We start from the raw sequence: 21,599 nt of genomic DNA on the forward strand, positions 1-21,599 counted from the left end.
ATCTGCAGGACAGTTGCTATGTATAGAAGTTAAACATCCTTGGGGTTTTTTGTAATTTCAGACGAATAGTCTGCAAGGCAAATCCAACTGGAACATTATTACATGTACCTGCTTATAGAGGAGATTCAACTTGGGTTGCTTTTATAATGCAATTTGGGAAACATTGAAATGCACATAGTCCAGAAGCGAAGAAGCAGCAAGAAGTGGGAAAGAAATTAAAGGGATCTAGTTGTGGTCTTCTTAAAAATACCAGAAGCATGTTATTTTTAGTATGGTTCTAAATATGGCAGCTCTTCTTAAGTTCGGAGGTGTCATTCTTCTGAAGTTTGGTTCTTGGGCAGCAGGGTATTGTCTAAGGCTATGGGATGATTATTCCTTTACTAACTTTAGGGAAAATTTCTTAGGTGAGCTGCTTCATAATACCTTAAATGTTTATTTCCTGAGCAGTTGAAAAAGGAAAAGTTTTTTCACCTTATTGAACAAGATTTTGAGGCACATAAGAAATTTCTGAAATCTGAAAAACTACTGCTGCTACTTACTCTTGCCATAATGGTGAAGATTCTAAAGGACAGAAAATAAGAACTGTGAAATACTGTTTTCGATGGTTCTTCCTCTTTCAGTCTCAGTTTAACCCAGAGAGACATACTGCACTGTAAAAGTTTCTAGATAAGACAGCCTGTGGCATAATTTCACAGGCTAGGCAGGAGAAGAGAAGAAAGCCTAAATCTGACGGAGTGGTCACGTTTCTCTGTCAGTATGGATCTGAGCATTGCAGGTTAGGCTTGTTTCCAGTATTTCACAGTAATTATCTAGCATACCGCTCTTCTGTCGTCATCATCAGAGAGTGCAGGCAGCAAAACCACTCACACCTTCCATATGCTGGTCACTTTCAATAAAGGTGTCATGAGAGTTGCTCTCTAAATTATATTTGACTTGTACTGTATAAATGAATGAGTTCAACACTGAATGCCGCATAATTGTGATTTGCAGCTTGATAATGTTATAATTATGGCACCCAGTAGTATGTAACATTAAGAATTTACATGCTTGATTGAGCAAAGCATATTAAAATAACAATATGCTTGAAACTCAGTGGGGCTTAACTCTCTGTGGTAAGGCACAGACTTCAGTGTGATTAAATTTAAGCACATGATTGAAATTTCCACTAACTTGGGCAGAAGCTGGAGGAAATACCCATAGTATTTTCAGGTATGTTCTCTCCTTTGACCTCAGAGAGTTATATATATAAAACCCACAGGATATACAAGTGACTTAACTACCTTTCTGACTCTGTAGAATTTGCATTCATCACAAGAACAGAAAGTCCTTTGACCCTTAAGTGTTACTTCTCTAAAACGCCTTCCTTGCACTACTAATACTTTGTATTTTGGAGTTCCCTACATAAACTGTGTATTTACAACACGTCTCCGTAGAAATGACTTGTGGAAAAATAAAAGTGTTTTCTGAGTGTGAAATACATCTGTTCATTTGGACGTGCTGCCACATAAGTGGCTTACAGGTATGCTGTCAGATTATGTAAGAGCTCTAATGTAAATGCAGATGTAGAGGTAAATAATGTTTTGGGTTTAAGTATTCACTAAGGCTAAGCTTTTAAGGAGGCTTTGTTTTCAAATTTACCAGTTTGGGGGAGTTTTGATTCATACAGCTGATCAGATGCAGATGTTCAAATTTATTTAAAACCTGACTGCATTACATCAGTGCAGCTCCTTTAGGCACATGATCATGTTGAAGATTGAGCTGTGACATGTTGAATTAGCCCATAAAGTAGGTATCATGAAAGCTTCATCTAAACGTGTTACCTCTTATCACATGCACTGCAATAAATGATTGTGTAAATGTTCTTGGTGAATCCTAATTGTGATATACCGCACTTGCATGATTTAAACTGTCTTCAGACTGCTATAATATGTGCGCACCTGCAAATGAGGCCAGCGCTATGACCCAGGCACTTGTTAATCTCTGATGTTAAGAATAGTGAGGTTGCTGACACTTAAATTTTGTCTTTTTGAAAGCACATGTTCAAAAGCAACCATAACTTTGGGAAGAACACATGTTCAGTTCAGATTGAATGGTCATTGATAAGATGGTGAATATAAGGCAGTAAGACTCTGCATTTGTACCAGTTTGAGATGGTTCTCAAACCTGTCTTTGAATCAATATGCATTCTGTCATGTAGATACTGTTTTACAAAGGAAGTTGGGTGTTGTGTCAAAGCTATGTCATGTACTTTGACAGTGTCTTAATTAGATGTGTTTGAGGTGCACTTTGTTTAGTCTGGTTAAGATCTTAAATTGCTTTATAGACCTTCCAAAATTACAATTGCCAATTTTAAAGTTGATTTTCAAGTAAATTCAAGAGTCTTACACACAGCAGTTATTGCAGAGCTTTCCATCTAGTAAACAGGCCCCTTGTAAAGAAAACACAAATAAATGGAGCTGTTATAGGTGAAATTTCTGTCATTATAGCTATGCCTGTTCAGGGCTGGGGTAAGTATGCCCCAGAGTTCAACACTGGAAACAGTGTTGTATGCCAATAAAAAGTAGATAAAGTTATAAAATAGCATGGGTTTTGCCACTCTAAGACTCTCATCACCTCTGTTAGGATTCATCATGGTACATTTTCTAGTATTGTGGTCTTTGCAGAGCTCTAGGAGTAAAAATGTGGTCTAGGGGCCATTGTGGACGACTGGCTTGTAGCAGTCCAGTGTCCACCAGAAGATTCTGTAATAAGTTTTCTTTCTTTTCCTCTACTCCTTCTTTGCTTTTGGCTCTGTGTGTCTCTGGGATAAGAGAATAGTCTTGAAAGGAGCTTGCAGTCATATTGCCCTCCTGTCTAGTTCACTACATGTGTTTCACTTCAGTTTTTCTAGATGCTGTTGTTGAGTTGTGATGACTCATTGGGAAATGAGTGAGCCCAAGAATGAGATTTAAGGTCCCAAAGGTTTTTCCCCAGGTCATGGCTGCTTTTGAGCACATGCTCTCAGAGGGACAAAAAGTTTCAGCATCCTTCTTTTTCTTCTCCATGGCAGGACATGTAGGACATGGTAAGACACTACAAGGAGATAATAAGCCAGGCAACAAGAAGTTTATTGTAGGACGATTGTCATGAAGTTTTTGTCCTGTTGATTTGATGGGAGATGCAATTTTGAAGAGCAAGCCCAGAATCCCTCTATTTTCAGCACCTAACCATGAAGATATTCACCACACAAGAAAACTCCTGAAGCAGTCTTGAATGCATGTCCTAGCCTGCAGCTGTGTCTGTATCTCTCCTTGTTTAGAGAATTGTCTTTTGGAGGGTGGGGGAATTCAAGTTGGCAACTGTGAAAAGGAGAGCGAATACTGTATAGCTGTGTAACAGCCAGGCTATATGGCTTTCCATTAGTGTAACTGATGATTGAAGTAGTTATCAATACTTGGAACAAAATCGACACTGAAAAATTGGTCTTGGACTTTGCCAGCTGGTGTGGATAACTGGACACCCTAGGGCAAACTTTTTTAGCAGCAGTTCAGAGATTGAAACAGTGTTTGCGAATGATTTACTCAGTGCAGACACAGCTGCCTCAGTCTGATGGACTCCAGCATGGTTTCTAAGCCAGGCACTTCCAGTTTCACACTGTCGTTCAGTGTCAGATTCATCACATCAGATGGGCTCGTTCATTTTGGCCATTGTTTCCCTGCTTGTAAAATGGATGCAATCATAATAATCTGTTGGTTGTACTAGCTGTCCACCTCATTTGAGCTATTGTGTGGGTCGGTTAATGTCTGTGCTCTGTGCCACAGCTGAATGAGAGACAATGGAGCCTGCAAGTGCTGGCAGTGACGTCCTCCCAGTTGGGTAGCATTGAGAGAGAGACTTTGTGTATGCATCCCTCCCAGCCTCCTGGGACTTGGATATAATTATGGTGTCATGATGGGAGTTGGGTACCCCCCCTCTGTCAGGCATGCCTGTACCATAGCATTCAAAAGATTTTACTGAGGGGTCTAAAAGATCTGGCATGTACAGAAATTTAGATGCTCTTTCTCACTTTTGATACTGGGAAATAAGCAAGCCCATGCAGAGTGACAGAAAAGGTTTAGCACTAGCATGGCGACTCCTGTCCCTGAATTGCTACAGAGTTCAGATGGGGTGTGGAGCATTGACAGTCAGGGGACCCTTAACCAAGTGAAGAGAAGCCATTCTTAGTAAAAGCTCTTGTATCATCTGCTGTCATGGATGTGCGTATGTGTGCAAGCACTTAAACCCTATTAATGTAACCTTTACAGTCTTTGATTCTGAACAATTTAGCTCTGTAACATCTTCTTGCTAATTACATTGGTGCATTATTAGCAGTTATTTATCTCCATTGTGGTTGCTTGCTTACTTGAACATGCCGTTGTGCACCAAGTTGCCTCAAAGTACTTCCAAATAGTGTGTTGTTCCTACAGAAAACTGGCAGTGAAGAGGGAGATGGAGGGTAGAGGAACATCGATATGAGAAGGGAGTTGGAATAATGAAGCACACGCTGCCTCCGAACTTATGAGTTGGACAACCTATCCTGTACACCTGATGGAGCTAAAAGTGCTTGATCTCATCTTGTTTCAAATTAAAAAATACACAGCCTAAATAGTACTGCACCGCTTTAGGTCCTGGTTTCTTGTAAAATAATTTGCCTGCAGATGTCTATTCCTACTAAAGATTTTTATCAAAAAACTACTTCAGTATTTTGGCAAAGTTATATATGTTAAAAGAGTAACTGCTTCTTTAGATTCAGTTTGTTGTTGTAAGCCAAATTTCATACAGTAACTTTTACAGTGATTTAGGATTTAAAGAGCTTTGATAGGGAGCATGTAAGAGGAAGGGAAATAACAAAGACATTGCTTCCTGTGGGCTTTTGCTGACTTAAAGCAACATGTTGAGTTGAAGGGAATCGATTTGTGCTTCCTTTAAAAGTTGTGGGGAAGAGTCCAGGGACTCGCAAAGCACAGACATGTGATCTCTGGTGGAAATGGGGGTGGGAAACAGTATTGAACAATTCTGGTTCATGTTGCAAAAAAAATGCTTTGCTTAGCTGCAGTGCTTGTCACATAGTTTTGACTATTGTAAGCCTTTATGCGTTTTTTTTATCATAAGAAAACAGAATCTTGTAACAGTAAACTATTACTTCAAAAGCATTGGAAATACGTCCTCAGAAGTGCTAGCTCTTTCAGATAATTTCTGTGTTGAAAATCCCTTCCCTTGCAGATGAATTACTTCAGAAAGAGCAAAACTATTCTGATGATGTTTTGGCCAATATGATCAGCGAACCCAGAATCAGCTATGGAAACGATGCTCTCATGCCTTCGCTGACAGAAACTAAGACTACAGTTGAACTTCTGCCAGTGGATGGAGAGTTCAGCCTAGATGACCTTCAGCCATGGCATCCATTTGGTGTTGATTCTGTTCCAGCCAATACGGAAAATGAAGGTATGTACAATAAGGGAAGAAACCACAGAGTATTCTGAGTTAAGCTTTGTGGTTTCTCTTCACATTGTTCCCTGAAAATTGACGTCTTTCTGATGTAAGCAGGATAGAGTTCCTCAGATGTAAGTTTAGAACTTGTCTGCTGTGTCCCTTCGATGGAACAGAAAATCCTAACTAAAATTTGAGATTTAGTAGCTTTCAGTGTTGAGCTTACTTTCCTTGAAAAGCAAATCAAAATAAATTAGCAGAAATTATGAGTGACAGTCTTACAAAATACATGGCAATTAGCTAAGGTAGCTCAGGAAGTTTTTAGACTTGTGCCATGATGAAATCAGTGTTTTAGTTAAGGAAAAGCTTTTTGTTTGCTGGTATAATAATTATTACACATCCTGCACAATCCTAGCATGAGAGTTTATTTTGTTTCCACACACGCACTGGTTGTCTGGAATGTACTGCAGAAATATTCCTGCATATTCGCAAATGCAACTAGCTAGTGAAAACTTTTTTTCCTGAGTATTTCATGTTGCTCATGGACTAATTTATTGAAGTGGCTGCATACTTCTTTAATAATTTATGCATAATCTGGAATTGGTAGTTAATTTAGGTGCCAGAGCCAATTAATCAGAAACCTCAGGGAATTCGATCCTGTTGTTAAGGTTTCTCCCATTGTGTTTGTTTTCATTTATCAGTTCAACTCTGCTGTCATTAGTGCTAAATTAATCACATTAGTGAAAGTTTGTTACTGCAAAGCAGCAGATTCACAGAGGCTGGAACTACAGAAGTCTTTTTTCAGGCAAATTTGTAATTCCTAACTGAACTGCACAGACATTAACCTCCCTCAGAAATCTCTTGAAATCACTGGCTTAGCCTGTACCTGCTCTCAGAATGAGTTTTGATACCAGCCTTAGTTGGCAGTTAGTCTCACTCAGCACACCATGTGACTGTTGGCAGCTGGGTGCTTGGGAGATGAAACATGGGACATTGATTTGCCAGATCTCAGGTTGATGCCAGGTGAAATCAGTGGAGTCAGAACCAGTTCTGTCATCAAAGTGGATCATCCCCAGGAGTCAGAGAAGGCCAAGATGAAGTAAAAGAGTATCTGAGCAAAGGTCAACAAGTCAGTGAAGCAAAATTTGAGGAGGAGAGGCTGGTCAGGAGTGGGGCTAAAATCAGACTGCCAGGGGGTCAACACTACAGGTAGGAAGCAGGTGAAAGCGCAGAAGGAGAGCTGGTGCAAACTAAACGGACTGGCCAGCAGCAAGAAGCAGAAGGCAGGAAATGATGACAAGGACTCCAGATATGTCTGCAGGGCACTTGCAACCAAGTGATGTGCCGAGTGTCTGAGAGCAGCTGACTGGATTGCATCAGGTGCTGGTGAGTAGTACAGATGGCTGACCAGGCTGGCCGGTGGTGTCTGTCCTGCGGGAGTATTCCACTACAGCTCTGGCTGCTGTTTCTCCCATAGCGGAAGCATGCAGGGCATCAGTTTCTATACCCACTGACTGCTTTCATGAAACTTTATGACGATTAATTACTCTTGAAGTCTGTCCTCCCACCTTTCAAAATGTACTGATTTCAGTCACCAAGTTCAGAAGTTATTGGGTAGACAGGTGCACCCAGACATACCCACAGTATAATCCTTCAGAAACCTGGCAAAGCCCAGAGTTTAATAATGAAAAGTACATACTTTAGTGTGGCACTGAATTCCCAGAGGCAAATATGTTGAGTATGGTTCTTTCAAAATGTATGACATCAGATAACAAACAAAACCTCTCCTGCCTTGATTAAGATACTGTTTAATTATTAATCCTGTGTATTTTAATGCACTGCATGGTTTCTTGCAGCACTTCTTAACGTTTACTATGGGAACATCTTTTAACTTTCATACTTTTTAAGTTGTTGGGGTTTCAGGTTGGGATTTATTTTTGATGTCAGGGTTGTATTTGTCATAAAATTACTGCAGCAAACAATTCTATTGGGCCAACCATTATCAGCATTTAAGTCTGCACAGCTAGAAATTATTTGCATACTTAAAACTTCTTCAAGTCCTCCTTGTTTCCCATTGCCCTTCTCTTTCAACTACCCAGACCACAACGTTGTTAACGTGCTCATGCGTACAATACCTTTTTTCTCTCTTCAGATACCCTCTCTACACCCTTGCCCATAGTATCAAAGGGAAATTTCACAGCCTTGTCTTTTTCCTTTGTCTTTGTCTCCCACCCCTTTGTTCCAGAAACCCAGGACTAAATGTGCCATTTGTCCTCGCTTCCCATGCCTGTTTTCTTCTGTGGCCATGGTCTAATCATAGGCTTTGTCTAAATTGCTTCCAAAAACATCTGTCTGTCTTGTTATAATATTTGGAAGCAGCAAGAAGGAAATAACACTTGACACAATTTTCTCCTTTTTTCTCCTTTCCCTCTCCACTGAAGGTCTTTTTGCATAGTCTTTCACACATAAGTTCCCTTTGTGCAGTGAGGTTTTTGTATTTTATGCAGTCATTCAGAGCAAGTCATTCCTGTTTCTTAGCAAATAACAGTTCATCAAAAAAGGTGTAAGTTCAGAAAAAGTATGCTAGGGAAACCTCAAATACTGTAATGTGACTAACTGTTGCAGTATTAGTGACAGTCTCTTGCTGCTGAGAGATGCTGAGCATGCCATCACAGGTAAGAGAACTGAACACCTCAGCTCCCATTTACTTGGGTGAGGGCTGAGGGTGCTCAGCACTGTCAAGAAAATCACAGCATGTTCCACACAGACAAGGTGGTATCTGGGAAATCTGCTGAGTGGTTGGTCCAGCAGATATCAGAGACTACCAGAGGAGTTTCAGATGTCAAGCAAGTTACCCATTCATTTGTTAATACTGTTTTGGTCTAGTATGAAAGCTGAAGGCAACTTTGTTTTAAACTCTGCTTAACACAAATCCAGAGTGCTAACAGCTGAGCACGCAGATAGGTTTCTAGGTAGAATGAGAGCCTCAACTTCCTCACTGCAAAGAGCTGCTGCACTGGATAAGCAATAGTTCAGTCCTGAGCAGGCACACCAAGTAAATCATTCACCTCACTGCAAATCTGCATTACTGTCAAAACAGATTTCTAATGGGACCATTGACATGTGAGAGGCAGCTAAACAAATCCTGGAGTTGGCTGGATTAGGACCTGGGATGCCACCCCCTCCAGCACAGTCACAGTGCCAGGCCTTGTTTTTAAGAAGCCATTCAGGAAATGCTTAAACCAAAATGTGGAAGGAAATGCAGCCATAAAGTCTTAGTTTCAGAGTATCCAGTATTCTGCATACAAGTGATGGAAGTTAAACTACAAAAAATACCTTAGGTTTGTCATTAGTTCTCATGCCTTTTTTCTGCCATGGCCATGATCTAAACCCAGCCTTCAGCCAGAGATACTAATAGTGTATTGGATTGGTACATTGCCATATAATCTCATGGCTTCATAACTCAATTTGAAATTTTCCAGTCTTCTAAACTGCATCTTTTTAGGTGAAAGGATGAGGTTTATGCAGTTTACTCAAATTGCTTTTTCTGATGAATGAGTGAAAAATAGTCTAAAATTAAAAAGACCTTGAAAGTGTAGGTAGCTCAGTATTTTCTGAAAGAATTTCCTTCCTTGTAGTTTCCCAGTGAATGTCCACAGAGATGAATCCACAGCACTACACCATACACAACACATACTGTCTTTAAGACTGGGCCAGTTACTCCCTTCAACACTCTTCTTGGTGGGTGAGCATCATATACCTCTCCTCACCTGCTGGTTTGTACTAAATTTGAGCTTTTTGATTCACCTTTATTTTACTTTTGAAAAGAGAAGCAACGATGGTCTTTCTCTTGAGATGCATTAGTATTAGATACATGGTGGGTTGTAGAGCCTGTATGAAACCTGCATAGTCAGTGTAAGCAGATAATGTACCAATTGCGAGGCTGTTTGGAAAATTTTCAGTCTTAATTCTGTGTATTTCTGTGCACATGGAAGTGTGTTGAAGAGAAATACGATTCTGGAGCATCAAAATGAATGCAGTTTTCATAATAATACAGAGCACATCTTACAGTTTCGATTGTTAATGAAAGCTGTAGTAGGTTTAAACTTCTCCCCTCTATATCAGCTGTTGAGAGGTGCTGTGGTCCAACAGGGGAGGCAGTGAGGAAACCCACAGACAAGGTTTTCAGAGTTAACTGCCCGTCAGTACTGGGGCAAGAGAAAGCAGGTTTTGAAATGCAGCTGTAATTCAAAAGGTGGCAGCTCTCCAGAAATCAGCCTTCGTTTGTATCGTGCTGCTTGGGGCACGCTGTACTTCGGTGCCTGGAATCACGATCTGCTTTGGAAGACCTTTTGCTCTGATCTTTTGCCTTCAGTTTTTCCCCTGCAGCTGGTTTGTGACCTTGAAAAGGTTGATTTAGTTTTTGTGTCTGTTATGAAATGTGCCAATGATGTTTGCCTTTTCCTCTGTAGAGTGCTTCCAAAACTATAGATGGCAAGAAGAATTATTACTAATACTTTCACTAGTCCACAAATACTGCATTACGCTGAGGTCAGGTCCGTGCTACTGTACAACAGAAATTTCCTCCATCCTTTTCTTCTTTCACCTTCTCCCATTTTTATTGCTACCCACAACCTGCTGTCCCAGTTCTCCATAGCTATGGGCATGTAGGGTTACAGAGTGAGAGGGAAATAAGACCCCTTAGCCTTCTAGGGAGGAGGCAGACACCGGAGCGACAGAGGAGGGTTCTTCAGGAGCAGTTTGAGTAATGTTGGACCTTGGTTATTTCTTCCATTCAGACGTTTTCACTGAAGTTTTACAGCTGACCTATCTGAGGGTTGTTGTTGACAATATTGGAAAACCTAGCAAAAGACTGAAATAGGAAAGTACTCAAAAATGTAGTTTTTATTTAAGGATGGAAATTGGGTTTTGTACAGCAGTATGTAAGGAAAGCAATTACATGGTCTGCTAGTGCCACTCTGAACTGCTGTGAAGAAGAGTGGTTTGATGGCTTGTCTCTGCAGCACCAGACCAGCAAGCCCTATGAAAATTTTGCCCTTCTGGAAACAGAAGCAAGTCAGATACGAGGATGCACTTTTAGTCTGCAGCCACTATAAAGCTTACTGTTTTTTTTTTCCCAGAGGGAGGAGCTATTGCAGTCATGTCCTATGTACAAAGGACATGGGTGCCACATAGGCATAGTAGGTTATTTGTCAAACCCATAGGAGCACTAAGCAAGTGACACAGACTTGCTGAGAAGATGGGCAGTCCTGTTACTTAAATCAGCAGTATCATCAGGTTTGTGTGATTTCTTGATGCCAAATGCGATGAGCAGTTCTTAGTGATTGAAAACTGTGGTTTGTCAGGTTTCCTGTGTTATTGTGGCTCCTTACTGCTGATCAGAAGGTTCATACTCGAATTCAAGAATTCAAATGAATGAGAATACCTTATTCTTAAAATTCTGAATTCTAAGGTAAAACATAATATTTTATTTCTGAATTTTAGTTTCTTTCTGACAGCAGCATTTGGGTAGATGAAGAAGGCAACAGTATTGGAGCAAAAGAGAGAAACAACAAAAAAAGAGGAGGAAAATCTGAATGTTTTAATTAACTTCTCCAGTATGTTTGAACTTAACTGAGATAGTAGGTAATGACTTAAACAACTCCTAAGTTTTGCAAATCCTGTTTTTCTGTTAATGCCAGTGGGTTCCATCAACCTTAAGTTTCAGCTGATAAAGCCTTAGTACAGGAATACAAGAGTTTTGTAAAACTATGTATGGCACACAATTGGGAAGAAAATGGTGTTTTCCTTTTGCCTCCCTGTAAAAAATTGGAAGACAAATATGCTGTCTGCAAATCTGAGCACATTGCAATGAAGTATTGATCGTATTTTCAAAATGCACTTTACTTTTTTCAGACCTTATGGCTAGTGCTGTAAGAATCCCTGTTGAAAGGCAAAAGGAGTTGGCGTTCAGTGGGTTTATAAGTCAGCATTGATCAAGAGTAGTCGCAAGAGCTCATTGTGTGCATTCTTGCTGCCAGATCTGATCATCAATTGGAAAAAGTTTGCACATTATGAATATAGCTTCCCTCTGCAGACAGAAATTTTTATCTTGGATGTTTTTTTCACTTTAAGCAGTAACCAGGATATAATGTAAAATTGACACATCAGCTGTGATTTCCTTTAGAAATCATGTCCATCCCTTCCTTTTATTTCCAGAATTAACTGAAGTTGTTGCTTTGGTAACTTTGGTAAAATTGACACATCAGCTGTGATTTCCTTTAGAAATCATGTCCATCCCTTCCTTTTATTTCCAGGATTAACTGAAGCTGTTGCTTTGGTGACTTTGTCTATGCAGTAAGTGTCTCCTGCACTGTCCCAGTAGAAGAGCAGTTGACTTTATCATTTTGGGGGATTTTGTTTATTTTTTGTTTGCTTTTCTGTTTCTTTTCTGCACATGCCCAGTTGAGCCAGTTGATGCCCGCCCAGCAGCAGACAGAGGACTCACCACACGACCAGGTATATAACTTGCATGGCTTTTACCTAACCTGTGTTTTTGCCGCATGCATGTGGTCTGCTTGTGCTGAAATGATTACCTTTACTTTTGTATAACCCTCTCTTAAAATGTAATGCTGTGCCTGAACCAGGGAAGCATTCCCACACAAACTCTGTGAACCTGTGTGAGTGCTGTCTGTACCAGGCATGTTCTAGATGTGTACTTGCAGAGGGAGTGGGACCCAGAGACTCAGAACTGATACTCTTATCAAGTTGTCATCCCTTCTAGCAATAATGCATTGGCAGGTGCAGAAGGTGGTAGACATGGCACCCCCTAGTGCAGAGAGTACTTTTAATTTGGGAATGTGTGATAGAAATGTTGAATCCTCTGTGTAGAGCATACAGTTTCTTGAAGTTGGGGCTAATAAAGAACTCATGTATATCTTCATGCAGGGGGCATTGATGTTTTTTACTGTGATACTTTTCTTGGCTAACGCCAGGTATCTAAAAATTGATACATATATGCTCCCTCTGGATTCTCTAAGGACACCTCTGTACACCTATGCATTCCATTCTAAGATGGAGAAGGGTGATTATTTGCCCTCTGTCATACCTGTATCTTCCTCTTGATTTCAGAGTAATAGCAGATGACTAGTTTGGTGCGTAAGGCTGCAAATGTTTGGAGAAAGTAAATGGGACAAATCCGATTTTCAAAGTAAAAGAGTGCTTTTCATGCTAACTTCTTTTGCTTTTTAGGTTGATTTTCCTCTTGTATTTGTTTAGGATTATCTTGAAATGGCAGATTCCATTGAAAGCAAGCAGCCTTTCATTTCAGAAGAGCTCTCCAGCACATAGCACATAGTGAGATGAGATTGGTGTATTTTAGGGTCAGAATTATTTTAGTGTCACAGCATCGTTATGTTTTTTTCTTCAGATCAGATCAAACTGATCAATCTTTCTTCTTTTTCCCTTCATCTTCCCCTCCACAAATGTCCGTTAGATAGAGTATGGACAGCACCCTCCCAATGTGTTTATGCCTTTCTGAAAGCTCACCCATATCAAGGTTTGCCAGGTGATGTGTTCCTAGCACTGTTTTAGGAGTCTGACATCTTGTGTTCAGAGTCTTAGTTCATTCCATGAAGAGAGCCTGGAAACAGGTATGGAGTTAGCTCTCCAGTGGTGCCAAAAATCATGGCATCAGGGAACATCTCTGCCTTCTGGATTAGATTTCTTCCCCAAGAGCAGTGAAAATATCATCATAAATGAAACCGAGTGTGTTTAATCTGAATTTTGTAATATTAGTTCAATCTAGGAATTTCTTGTAATATTGAAGTTTGAGACTGTTAACTTTTAAATTTTCAGTCTTGAAAAATCTCCTGTTATGAGGCCCTTATTTATTGCTAAAGATTATTCCTTCCTCCCTTCTATTCCCTCACACATACACACACATGCCAGAAGCCTTTGGTGTCTGTTCTCTAGAGAACAGGCTTTCTCACACTGCCACCCTCTAGTTTCAGAGTGAAATTGTGTGTTCTAGTCCGCTCTATCAGGGTGCTTTGTTGTTTGGGGTAATATAAATAATACTGAAAGTATGGCTAGCATAGGTCATGAGTGATCTTTCTGAATAATACATATGGAGAGGTAAAAAATATTTTAGCATGTCACCATTATGGCTTGACATTTCCAGCAGATACAGTAACTTTTGCACTATGAAAACCACATGGGTTGTTTCCTCAGTTCTCTGCTCAAGTGCAAAAGCAGTACTGTCCAGGGGCCTGTGCTGCTTTTATCACTTTTAGCACAGATTTTAGGTGCTGTGAAGGCCCATTCTCTGCTTTTGACACAGAGTGAACCCCTCCAGCCTGGCAAGGATGCATGCTACATTCCTCTGCAGAGAGATAATGCTTGCTTCCCTGAGAGACTGGAATCTCTCACTGCTGTGCCTGCATTCTGAATTTCACAGCATAAAGTGTATTACATGGGCTTGTGAAATTAGGATTTTGCCTCTTTACAATAGTGCTAAATGTAACAATAAGCAAAACATTTTCTCTTCACTGTTGGTAGACCTTAAGTTCCTATGCCTTTAGTCACCATGTCCAGACTTCTACAAATTTGTCCTTACTGATACAAATACTGGCAATAAATGTCCACCTGATTTTGTCTCCCTGGAGCCTTCTCTTCTCCAGGCTGAATCAGCCCAACTCTCTCAGCCTGTCTTCATAGGAGAGGTGCTCCTTGGAGTGTCTTTGTGGCCTCCTCCTCTGGACTCACTCCAGCAGGTCCATGCCCTCCTTGTGTTGGGGTCCCCAGGGCTGGATGCAGTACTGCAAGTGAGGTCTCAATTAAACTGTGAAATACAAAAAGGATTCTGACAGTTTAAAACTGTGTGCTTTAAATTTGTTTTACTTGCTAATTATAGATAAAACTTCTATGTTACAGGTTAAAAAGGGAGAAGAGATACTGAGGGTTTTGCAGTCACTGTATCTTTTCTTATGGTTTGAGGCTAATTTTGGAAAAAAAAAAGAAGAAAGAAAAATGAGCATATTATTTTACAATGAAAAAGCATTAATGAGGGACCTGGAGGCAGATTAATGCATGCAGCTGCTTGTAACTTTCTGTTTTAATTGCCTAGATTCTTGTTTTTCCGAAAGGTTTGCCCTTTTTGTAGTCCTGACTTTCCAGTTTGCGCTTCTAATTGATATGCTCAAGTGAACAGGCTGGTGACCTGGTTCTTTAGGGTGAAAAAACAGGTGTCATGTCAACCTGCAACAGCCCAAGCCTGGAAATAAGAACAAGTGAATATCCTGTAGGTTTTCAGAACCCTTGAAGAAAGTCAGTTCTGAAAGGAATATGGCAAACATAGAAACAAGCACCCTTTTTAATCTTTACCATTTTCATTTTACCACTTTTCACCCATACAACATTCTTACAATGATTAGTACATTTTTCTTACTAATAATCAAAATCTTTCAGATGACCTTTGTGCATTTCCCACAGGAGAGATAATTTGGTCACAGTACGGAAAAGAAGAGCAAATACTCAGTTCTTAGTAGTGTTTGTGATAACTAGGGTCTTGTTATTTCACCGCATGATTCTCCTTTAGAAAATCAAGTCTGTGAGTAAAGTCAGGAAAAGTAGAGTTGTGCAATCCATAGAGCAGAAAAGCTTATAGGAAAGGGCCAGGTGTAAAGGATTTAGTAACATCTAAGCCAGAAGAAGTAAAATCTAAGCAGAAAAGCTTATAGGAAAGGGCCAAGTGTAAAGGATTTAGTAAAATCTAAGCCAGAAGAAGTAAAATCTAAGCAGAAAAGCTTATAGGAAAGGGCCAAGTGTAAAGGATTTAGTAAAATCTAAGCCAGTTGTCCCAACCCCTACCTCTGTTGCACTCCACCTTGGCTGTCAGCAGTCAGAGATTGAATGTGAATCTGATCTACATCAGTCCCAGGAGGAGAGTACTGTCAGAGGGACCTCCATTTCCTAGTATAGATACAACATCTATATGATTCACACCACTGTTTAAAAAGGAGGCTAGTGCTTCAACATACTGTCCTTCTACTTTTTAATACACAAATAGGGGAACAAAAATAAGAATTATGCTTAAATCCCTTTCTTGTCTCTTTCCTGAAAAAGGTCAAAGGCAAGGAAAATAGATGTACTAAGTAGTCATCACTGAGCTGGTTTTTAATATAGCACAAAATAAGAGCTTTATAATGTTTCTTGCTCTTTAAAAACTGCTGTGTACAGGGAGACATTAGAAGGCTTCAGTCCAGCCTGAGAACTTCCACAGGAAGAGCTTCAAATAGAAGTACCTCTTTCCTTGATAGCCTAACTCTAACAGCTTTTTTCAGTAGTGTTTTCTTATCGCCTGTGCCCCAGAGGTTGCTTTTTCAGGACAAACATTTAATTTCTTGCAGCCGAATTCTAGGTTTAATATTAACTTTTCTCTCTTTGTGTGTATATGTAGAGATTAGTTTATACATATATTTATGTATATACACACATAAAGATACATACAAAAGCATCTTTTAATACTCATAAGCAAGATCCTTTTTACTCATGTTAATTCCTCAGGTCTGATCTCTGGAAACTGAGTGAAGATTAGAGAACCTGCATCAGAATGGAGGCTGCTTAGCATCAGCATATTTTCTGAAATTCAAGGTGATAAAGCAAACAACCAGTGCTTTGTTCAGGGTTGATCATGTTATCATCTGCTGCACAGTTGCAACTGTAATTATTCCACTAGCAGCTGTAATGGTATCACTCTCAGGACGACCACTATTCACAATGCAAGGATTTTATTATATTAACTGTGTTACTTTTTTCCATGTAGTCTAGTTTGGGGGTTGGTTTACATTCTCCCAACTCATCAGTTGGTTGTTTTTGCAGTCAGTCAACAGTTTTGAGGAGACATTGCACATAAAGCTGCTTCTGTGTCTCTTGCCCTTCTGCTGATAAATCATTATATGTCTGTCTTTATTGCATTATATAGAAAGCTGAGGGTGTTTTTTTCATATGTGGTTGCAGAGGCTCTGAGCCCAATAGCTGTTCTACAGAATCATTAGCACATCTGCTGCAATCTGTATGAGGTGAAGGCATATAAAGCTTAGTGAATTATTTATGATTTTCTTGACAGAAATGGCCAGGGTTTTTTTCCTCTCTTAGTGATATTAGTTCGATACGGTTAACTTAAACCAGTTGTCTGCAGCTACCAAGTAAAAATCATTAATGGATTTTTTCTGTTAGATTGTTTTGTTTTATAAATCAGATAGTTATTAACTGTGAATGCAATTATCTGCATATGCACAGCATCTGCATTGACATACCAGAAAGATTACCAAATTTTACTTATTTGGATTATTCATTTTTACACACATTTAAAATAATCTCTGGTATTCTTAGAAAGGATATCTCATACTAAGGTCCAATGAGATTCTTTTTTAAAAAAAAGGTAGCATTCTTTTTTGCACTTATGTTCTGCTTTCTCCAATTTGAGAGCCCTGTAGTCATCCACAAAGCTAAAGCAAACCACCACTCAGTGACTTCTAGAAAAGACCAGGAAGTTTTAGTTCCATGCAGTCTTACAGGTACTTAGTCCTCAAGGATATTTGGGTTGTCCTTGCAAAACTGAGTATATAACCTTCATTCTTCTTTCATTTCAAAGTGAAATGGCCTGTACAAAGTCATAGAGTCATATGGAAATAATAGTTGGAAGAACATGCAGGTATCTACCCAGGTAATTGTTCAAACACTGAATTCATTTCCATCCACCCTTTTATTGTAGGTGAAGCTTTACCCAGATAAAGCTGTTTACTACGCTTGTAACAGGCCTTGATTCAACAAATCTTTTCTTGTTCTTGCCATAACTCAAAGACAGTTCATGGACATGGAGTTAAATATTTTCCTGAATGCGGTCATTTCATCTGTTGCTTAAACATGCTACCTTTCATTTTCTCTGTGTAGAGACCACCCAGGTCTGGTAGTTTCAACTGTGCTTTACTTGGAGGTTTAATTTTTAACTCTAAAAGTAACTGGAAAACCATAGGCACAGCTAAATACTGTTTCAAATCCTTGCAAAACAAAAGCTAGGCTGTTACTTAACTGCTAGTGTTAGCAAGTAGTGTAGTAGATAATGAACACCTAATTGCATCCTTGCTGGAATTCATTCTATACCCTTATTCTTCTTAAAGCCTAAATTTATGTTACACAAACACAGAAGCTCTCTGTGTACGAATAAGGTGTTCACTAAAGTAGCTACTTACTTTTTTTTTTTATTTTATATGGGTAGGTTTTAACTCCATGGGGGTTTTTTTTCCATTTATTTTTCCTTTAAGGGTAAGGAGCAACAAGGTTTCCATGTGCTGCTCTCTTTGATGTTTGGAAATGTGTGTGTGTGCACGCACATGCGCATGTGTACACATGTATGTATAAAAGCAGTTAACATTGCTAATTGGCAGCAATAGAATTATGTGCCATCATAGCTTATTTTGCTGGATTTTACTAGATGCTTTTAAGCCTGTGTTTTTGATGGCTAAATAGTTTTGTCAATTTTTCTAAGGAGTTGCAAGTTAATATGTCTGCCATCTGAATTGTAGCATTTTTAAATTGAAGTAATTAGGAGCACAGTTCCCTAAAGATAGTATGTAATTCATGAGGAAAAGCACTAATAATTATCATTATTTGTGAGGCTGTTGCTCTCGTTTTTCCTGCCTTATGTTGGCTTTTGTGTTTGGGTACTTTAGACTTGCTAGTGGAAAAACATTATATTGTGTCAGAATTAAAGTTCTTATAGTTAACTTTTCTTTGTATGCTTGTCTTCAGCACAAGAGTAGAGTGGTATAGGTAGTAGCCCTTACCTGTTTGCATCTTACCCTGATTCACACACCTCTGATGAGGGTTCCTTCTTCAGTAACTACCTCTGAAAAATAACGCTTTGATTTTACCATGTAGCTCTAAAGATGTAGTCACCAGGACAAGAAAGTGAATTAATTGGAAATAGAAGCCTGTTAAATAGAAAGTCTAAATTCTGTAAAGTAACATGGTGGGAAGGCATTTATAGTCCCAGATACATATTTTTGTCTCATACCAGGTACTTAATAGATTCCAGTACAGTCCTGCTTCTCTTACTATGTAATCAGTTGTTTTCAGGAGACTGCCAGTTTACCCTAGTCATACTTCTAAAAGTTGTTTTCCTCAACTCAAAGGGAGATAAGAGGAAGGAAAAAATTGCCATCAAGTTTGTTAGTGCAACAGAACATTTTTCTGTTTCTGACCTTTTGCCTGTGCTAGCTACCAAAACTAAGTTTTAATTAGTCATTAACTTCCTAATAGCAGGTCCTGCTTTGTGTTCAGATCTCCTGGAGGTTTTACAGATTGGTAAGGCCAAGTAGGCCACCAGACCTTCGTCACCTGGCCCAAAGCAAAATATTTCTGCCTGATATCAAGGCAAAAGATTGTTTAACCCACTGCATGCTGGAAGTACAGCTCAACTGCTGCTGTTAGATGGGGCAACTCAGCCCTCAAAGAGTTGTGGCTTTAGGGAAGCCTGAGCCTGCACTTTTCCAGCAGCTGAGACTACTGATGAATTTACCCTCTGTCACTCACTCATTGATGTGAAGGCTCCTGACCTGTTCAGCCCCCTGAAATGGTGTTGTAACTCCTGCATATGGCTCTGCTTAACGGAAGCTACCAAAGACATATGGTCTGAGCTATTGTAGCTTGCTTTTAGTAAAAGTGGTCAGACCCCAAGAGCAGAAGTTCCCAAGTCCATTATCCTGCCTCTAGCAGTGGTGCATACAGGGTACTTACAGACTTCATGTCTGCCTTACACTTCTGGCACATCCACTGAGCTTTTGGCAGCCAGCATTTGATAGGTTCTAGGACTGGAAATGGTATTGTCACTGTTATTCTTAGTAACTGTGGATGGAGCATTCTTTTTTTTGCTTGTGTTCCTTTAAATTCTGACATCCTTGTGATTTGTGCCAACGAGTTCCACAGTCCAATTTTGCATTATGCCAATCTATATACTTTCATTAAATTTTAATCTGCTGTGTCATAGCCATGTTAATGACCTGTAATTTCTTAGAAGAAATAATGAATGACTATTTGTGTAGATTTTCTCGTTGCCATTCACAGTCATGTAGGTCTCTCTAGTGTTACCCCTGGGTTGTCTGTTCCAGTCTGAAGACTCAAAATTTGTCTAGTCCTTCATGTACCGAAACCATTCCATACCAGTGATTGTCTGTGTCTCCCTGCATTGTTATCTTTCCTAGTTCTGCTTTTGTTTGAGGTGGGGTGGCCAGATTTAAAATGAGGGTACATCATTTATACAGCACTGTAACAATGTTTTCTGTTTTCTCTGTTCCCTCATAATTACGCCTGTCTTTCTCTTTGTCTTTTTGACTGCTACTGAGCCAACTGCCCACAGAGAATTACCCACAGTGACTGCAAGGTCTCTGTCCTGAGTGGAACAGAGATAATTTAGAGCCTATTGTTGTGTATGTATTAGGGTTGTGTTTCCCTGCGAGCACCACTTTACGTTATATCAACATGAATATAATTTCCCTTTTATTGTGCACTCAGAATTTGTAATATCCTTCTGCGGTTCTTTGCAGCTGGTTTTACTTTGACTATCCTCTGTTTTTCTTACTTGTCAACAAACTTTGTCACATCACTATTCACTCCCTTATCCAGATCACTTTACAAACAGCACAGCACAGATCCGTGTGGCACCCTGCTGGTAACCTTCCTCCATTGTTTAAAATGGCTGTGTATTTACACTTCATTTCCTGTCTTTTAATCAGTTATGGAAACTCACATAGGACTTTCCCTTTCAATCTTTGTCATCCAAGCCAAATCACTGTTTCCCATGTGCTTCCTAACTCTTCCAGTGACCTCTAGGAGGTTTGGGAGGCAGGACTTCCCTCTACAAAAGACAACTTGATTCTTCACCGATTTATGTTGTATATGTTCTAATCAATGTTTATAGCTTCAGTGAATTTGCCAGTTGTAGCAGGAGTGTTGTGCAGTTCCCCAGGCTCTTGCCTTGGGGAAGTTTCCATGTGGTGCTTTTGCCAGCATGTCAAAGATGCAGCAAGTGTGGCTATGAACGATGGCAAGTAGCTTGGAGCTGGCCGCCTCATCAGCCACTACAGCTCTGGGCAGTGAACCAAGTCCTGGGAAAGCCCTTTCTCCCAGCTGTTTAATTGGTGCAAGACACTCCTGTTCTACTGTTGAGTTTTTCCCCATCCCCTTTGTTCCTAAAAACAAAAAGGGTTGAAGAGGCGTGGAGCCAGAAACACGTTTTCATTTTCTTCACTTCCCACTGATGCAGGTGTAGAGGCTATTTTGAAACAATGTGCAAAGGAGAGTAAATTTTACTCCTATTTTAATCTGGAAAACCGTAACTGCTTCAACGATAGAATGTTAAACCTCTTTTCAGGTACCACCTGGGCTTTATTTTCTTAACCTCCATGTTCTCCTGCATTTCATTGACAGAACATGATGGTTTGTTTTCAAACTGCAATGTACTTTATGGTTCTTACATTTAGAAATGCTCTCATATATAAATGTTAAAGTATACTTGTGTCAGTACAGTAATGTGGCATCAAAAATCAGATGCTTAATAAAGAAATTTGAGATCTTTAAGTAAGTGCTTTATTCCTTAAAAAAGAAAAAAAAAAAAGACATAAGGTAGAATTTATGGGCAGTCAGACTGCTCAGGAAAATAACCATAAATACTTCACTGCATGAAGATGATTCTTGTTCTCTCCTTTGCATGTTTATTGTGAAAAGAAAGATCAGAACTTTTGAATTCAATTGTCTGTACAGGCCAAAGAAGTTCTTGGAAAGGTCTGTTCTTGTTGACTCATAATACACAAATAAATCAACATTTAATGAAAAAGAAATTGCACATTCAAAGGCAATAAAAGGGCAATAATTCTTTCTTTGAGTGCTACTTCAGACTGTGGAGCTCATTGGCACATGGAAGTATTCAAGAATTTATTGAGAGTCCAGAGACACGGTGGAGCACAAGAGCAGTCGTAATGTTGAGAATTTTAAAAAGAGGTTCTTCCTCTGCATCAGAGTCTAAGGTCAGCCCAAAATACTAAGAAGGAAGTCTTAGCAGGGTGCTAAAATGCTAAAATAAATATAGATGA

General features: G+C 39.5%; 1 protein-coding gene across 5 annotated transcripts in view; it reads left to right on the forward strand.

Annotated features, from left to right (window-relative positions):
• Positions 1-21,599, forward strand: part of APP (amyloid beta precursor protein) — a 205,165-nt gene that overhangs the window by 170,334 nt on the left and 13,232 nt on the right. For 3 of the 5 annotated variants that reach the window (XM_061453748.1, XM_061453747.1, XM_061453751.1), the window contains 2 exons: positions 5,242-5,463; positions 11,914-11,967. In XM_061453748.1, coding sequence (XP_061309732.1) covers positions 5,242-5,463; positions 11,914-11,967 — 276 coding nt within the window. The remainder of the gene's footprint in view (positions 1-5,241; positions 5,464-11,913; positions 11,968-21,599) is intronic. The other 2 variants (XM_061453749.1, XM_061453752.1) reach the window with 1 other exon arrangement.

Source organism: Pezoporus flaviventris, unplaced genomic scaffold (genome assembly GCF_033815535.1).
Source record: "Pezoporus flaviventris isolate CSIRO_AGI_PZ_B2104156 unplaced genomic scaffold, CSIRO_AGI_Pfla_v1 ptg000015l, whole genome shotgun sequence".
Taxonomy (NCBI): domain Eukaryota; kingdom Metazoa; phylum Chordata; class Aves; order Psittaciformes; family Psittacidae; genus Pezoporus; species Pezoporus flaviventris.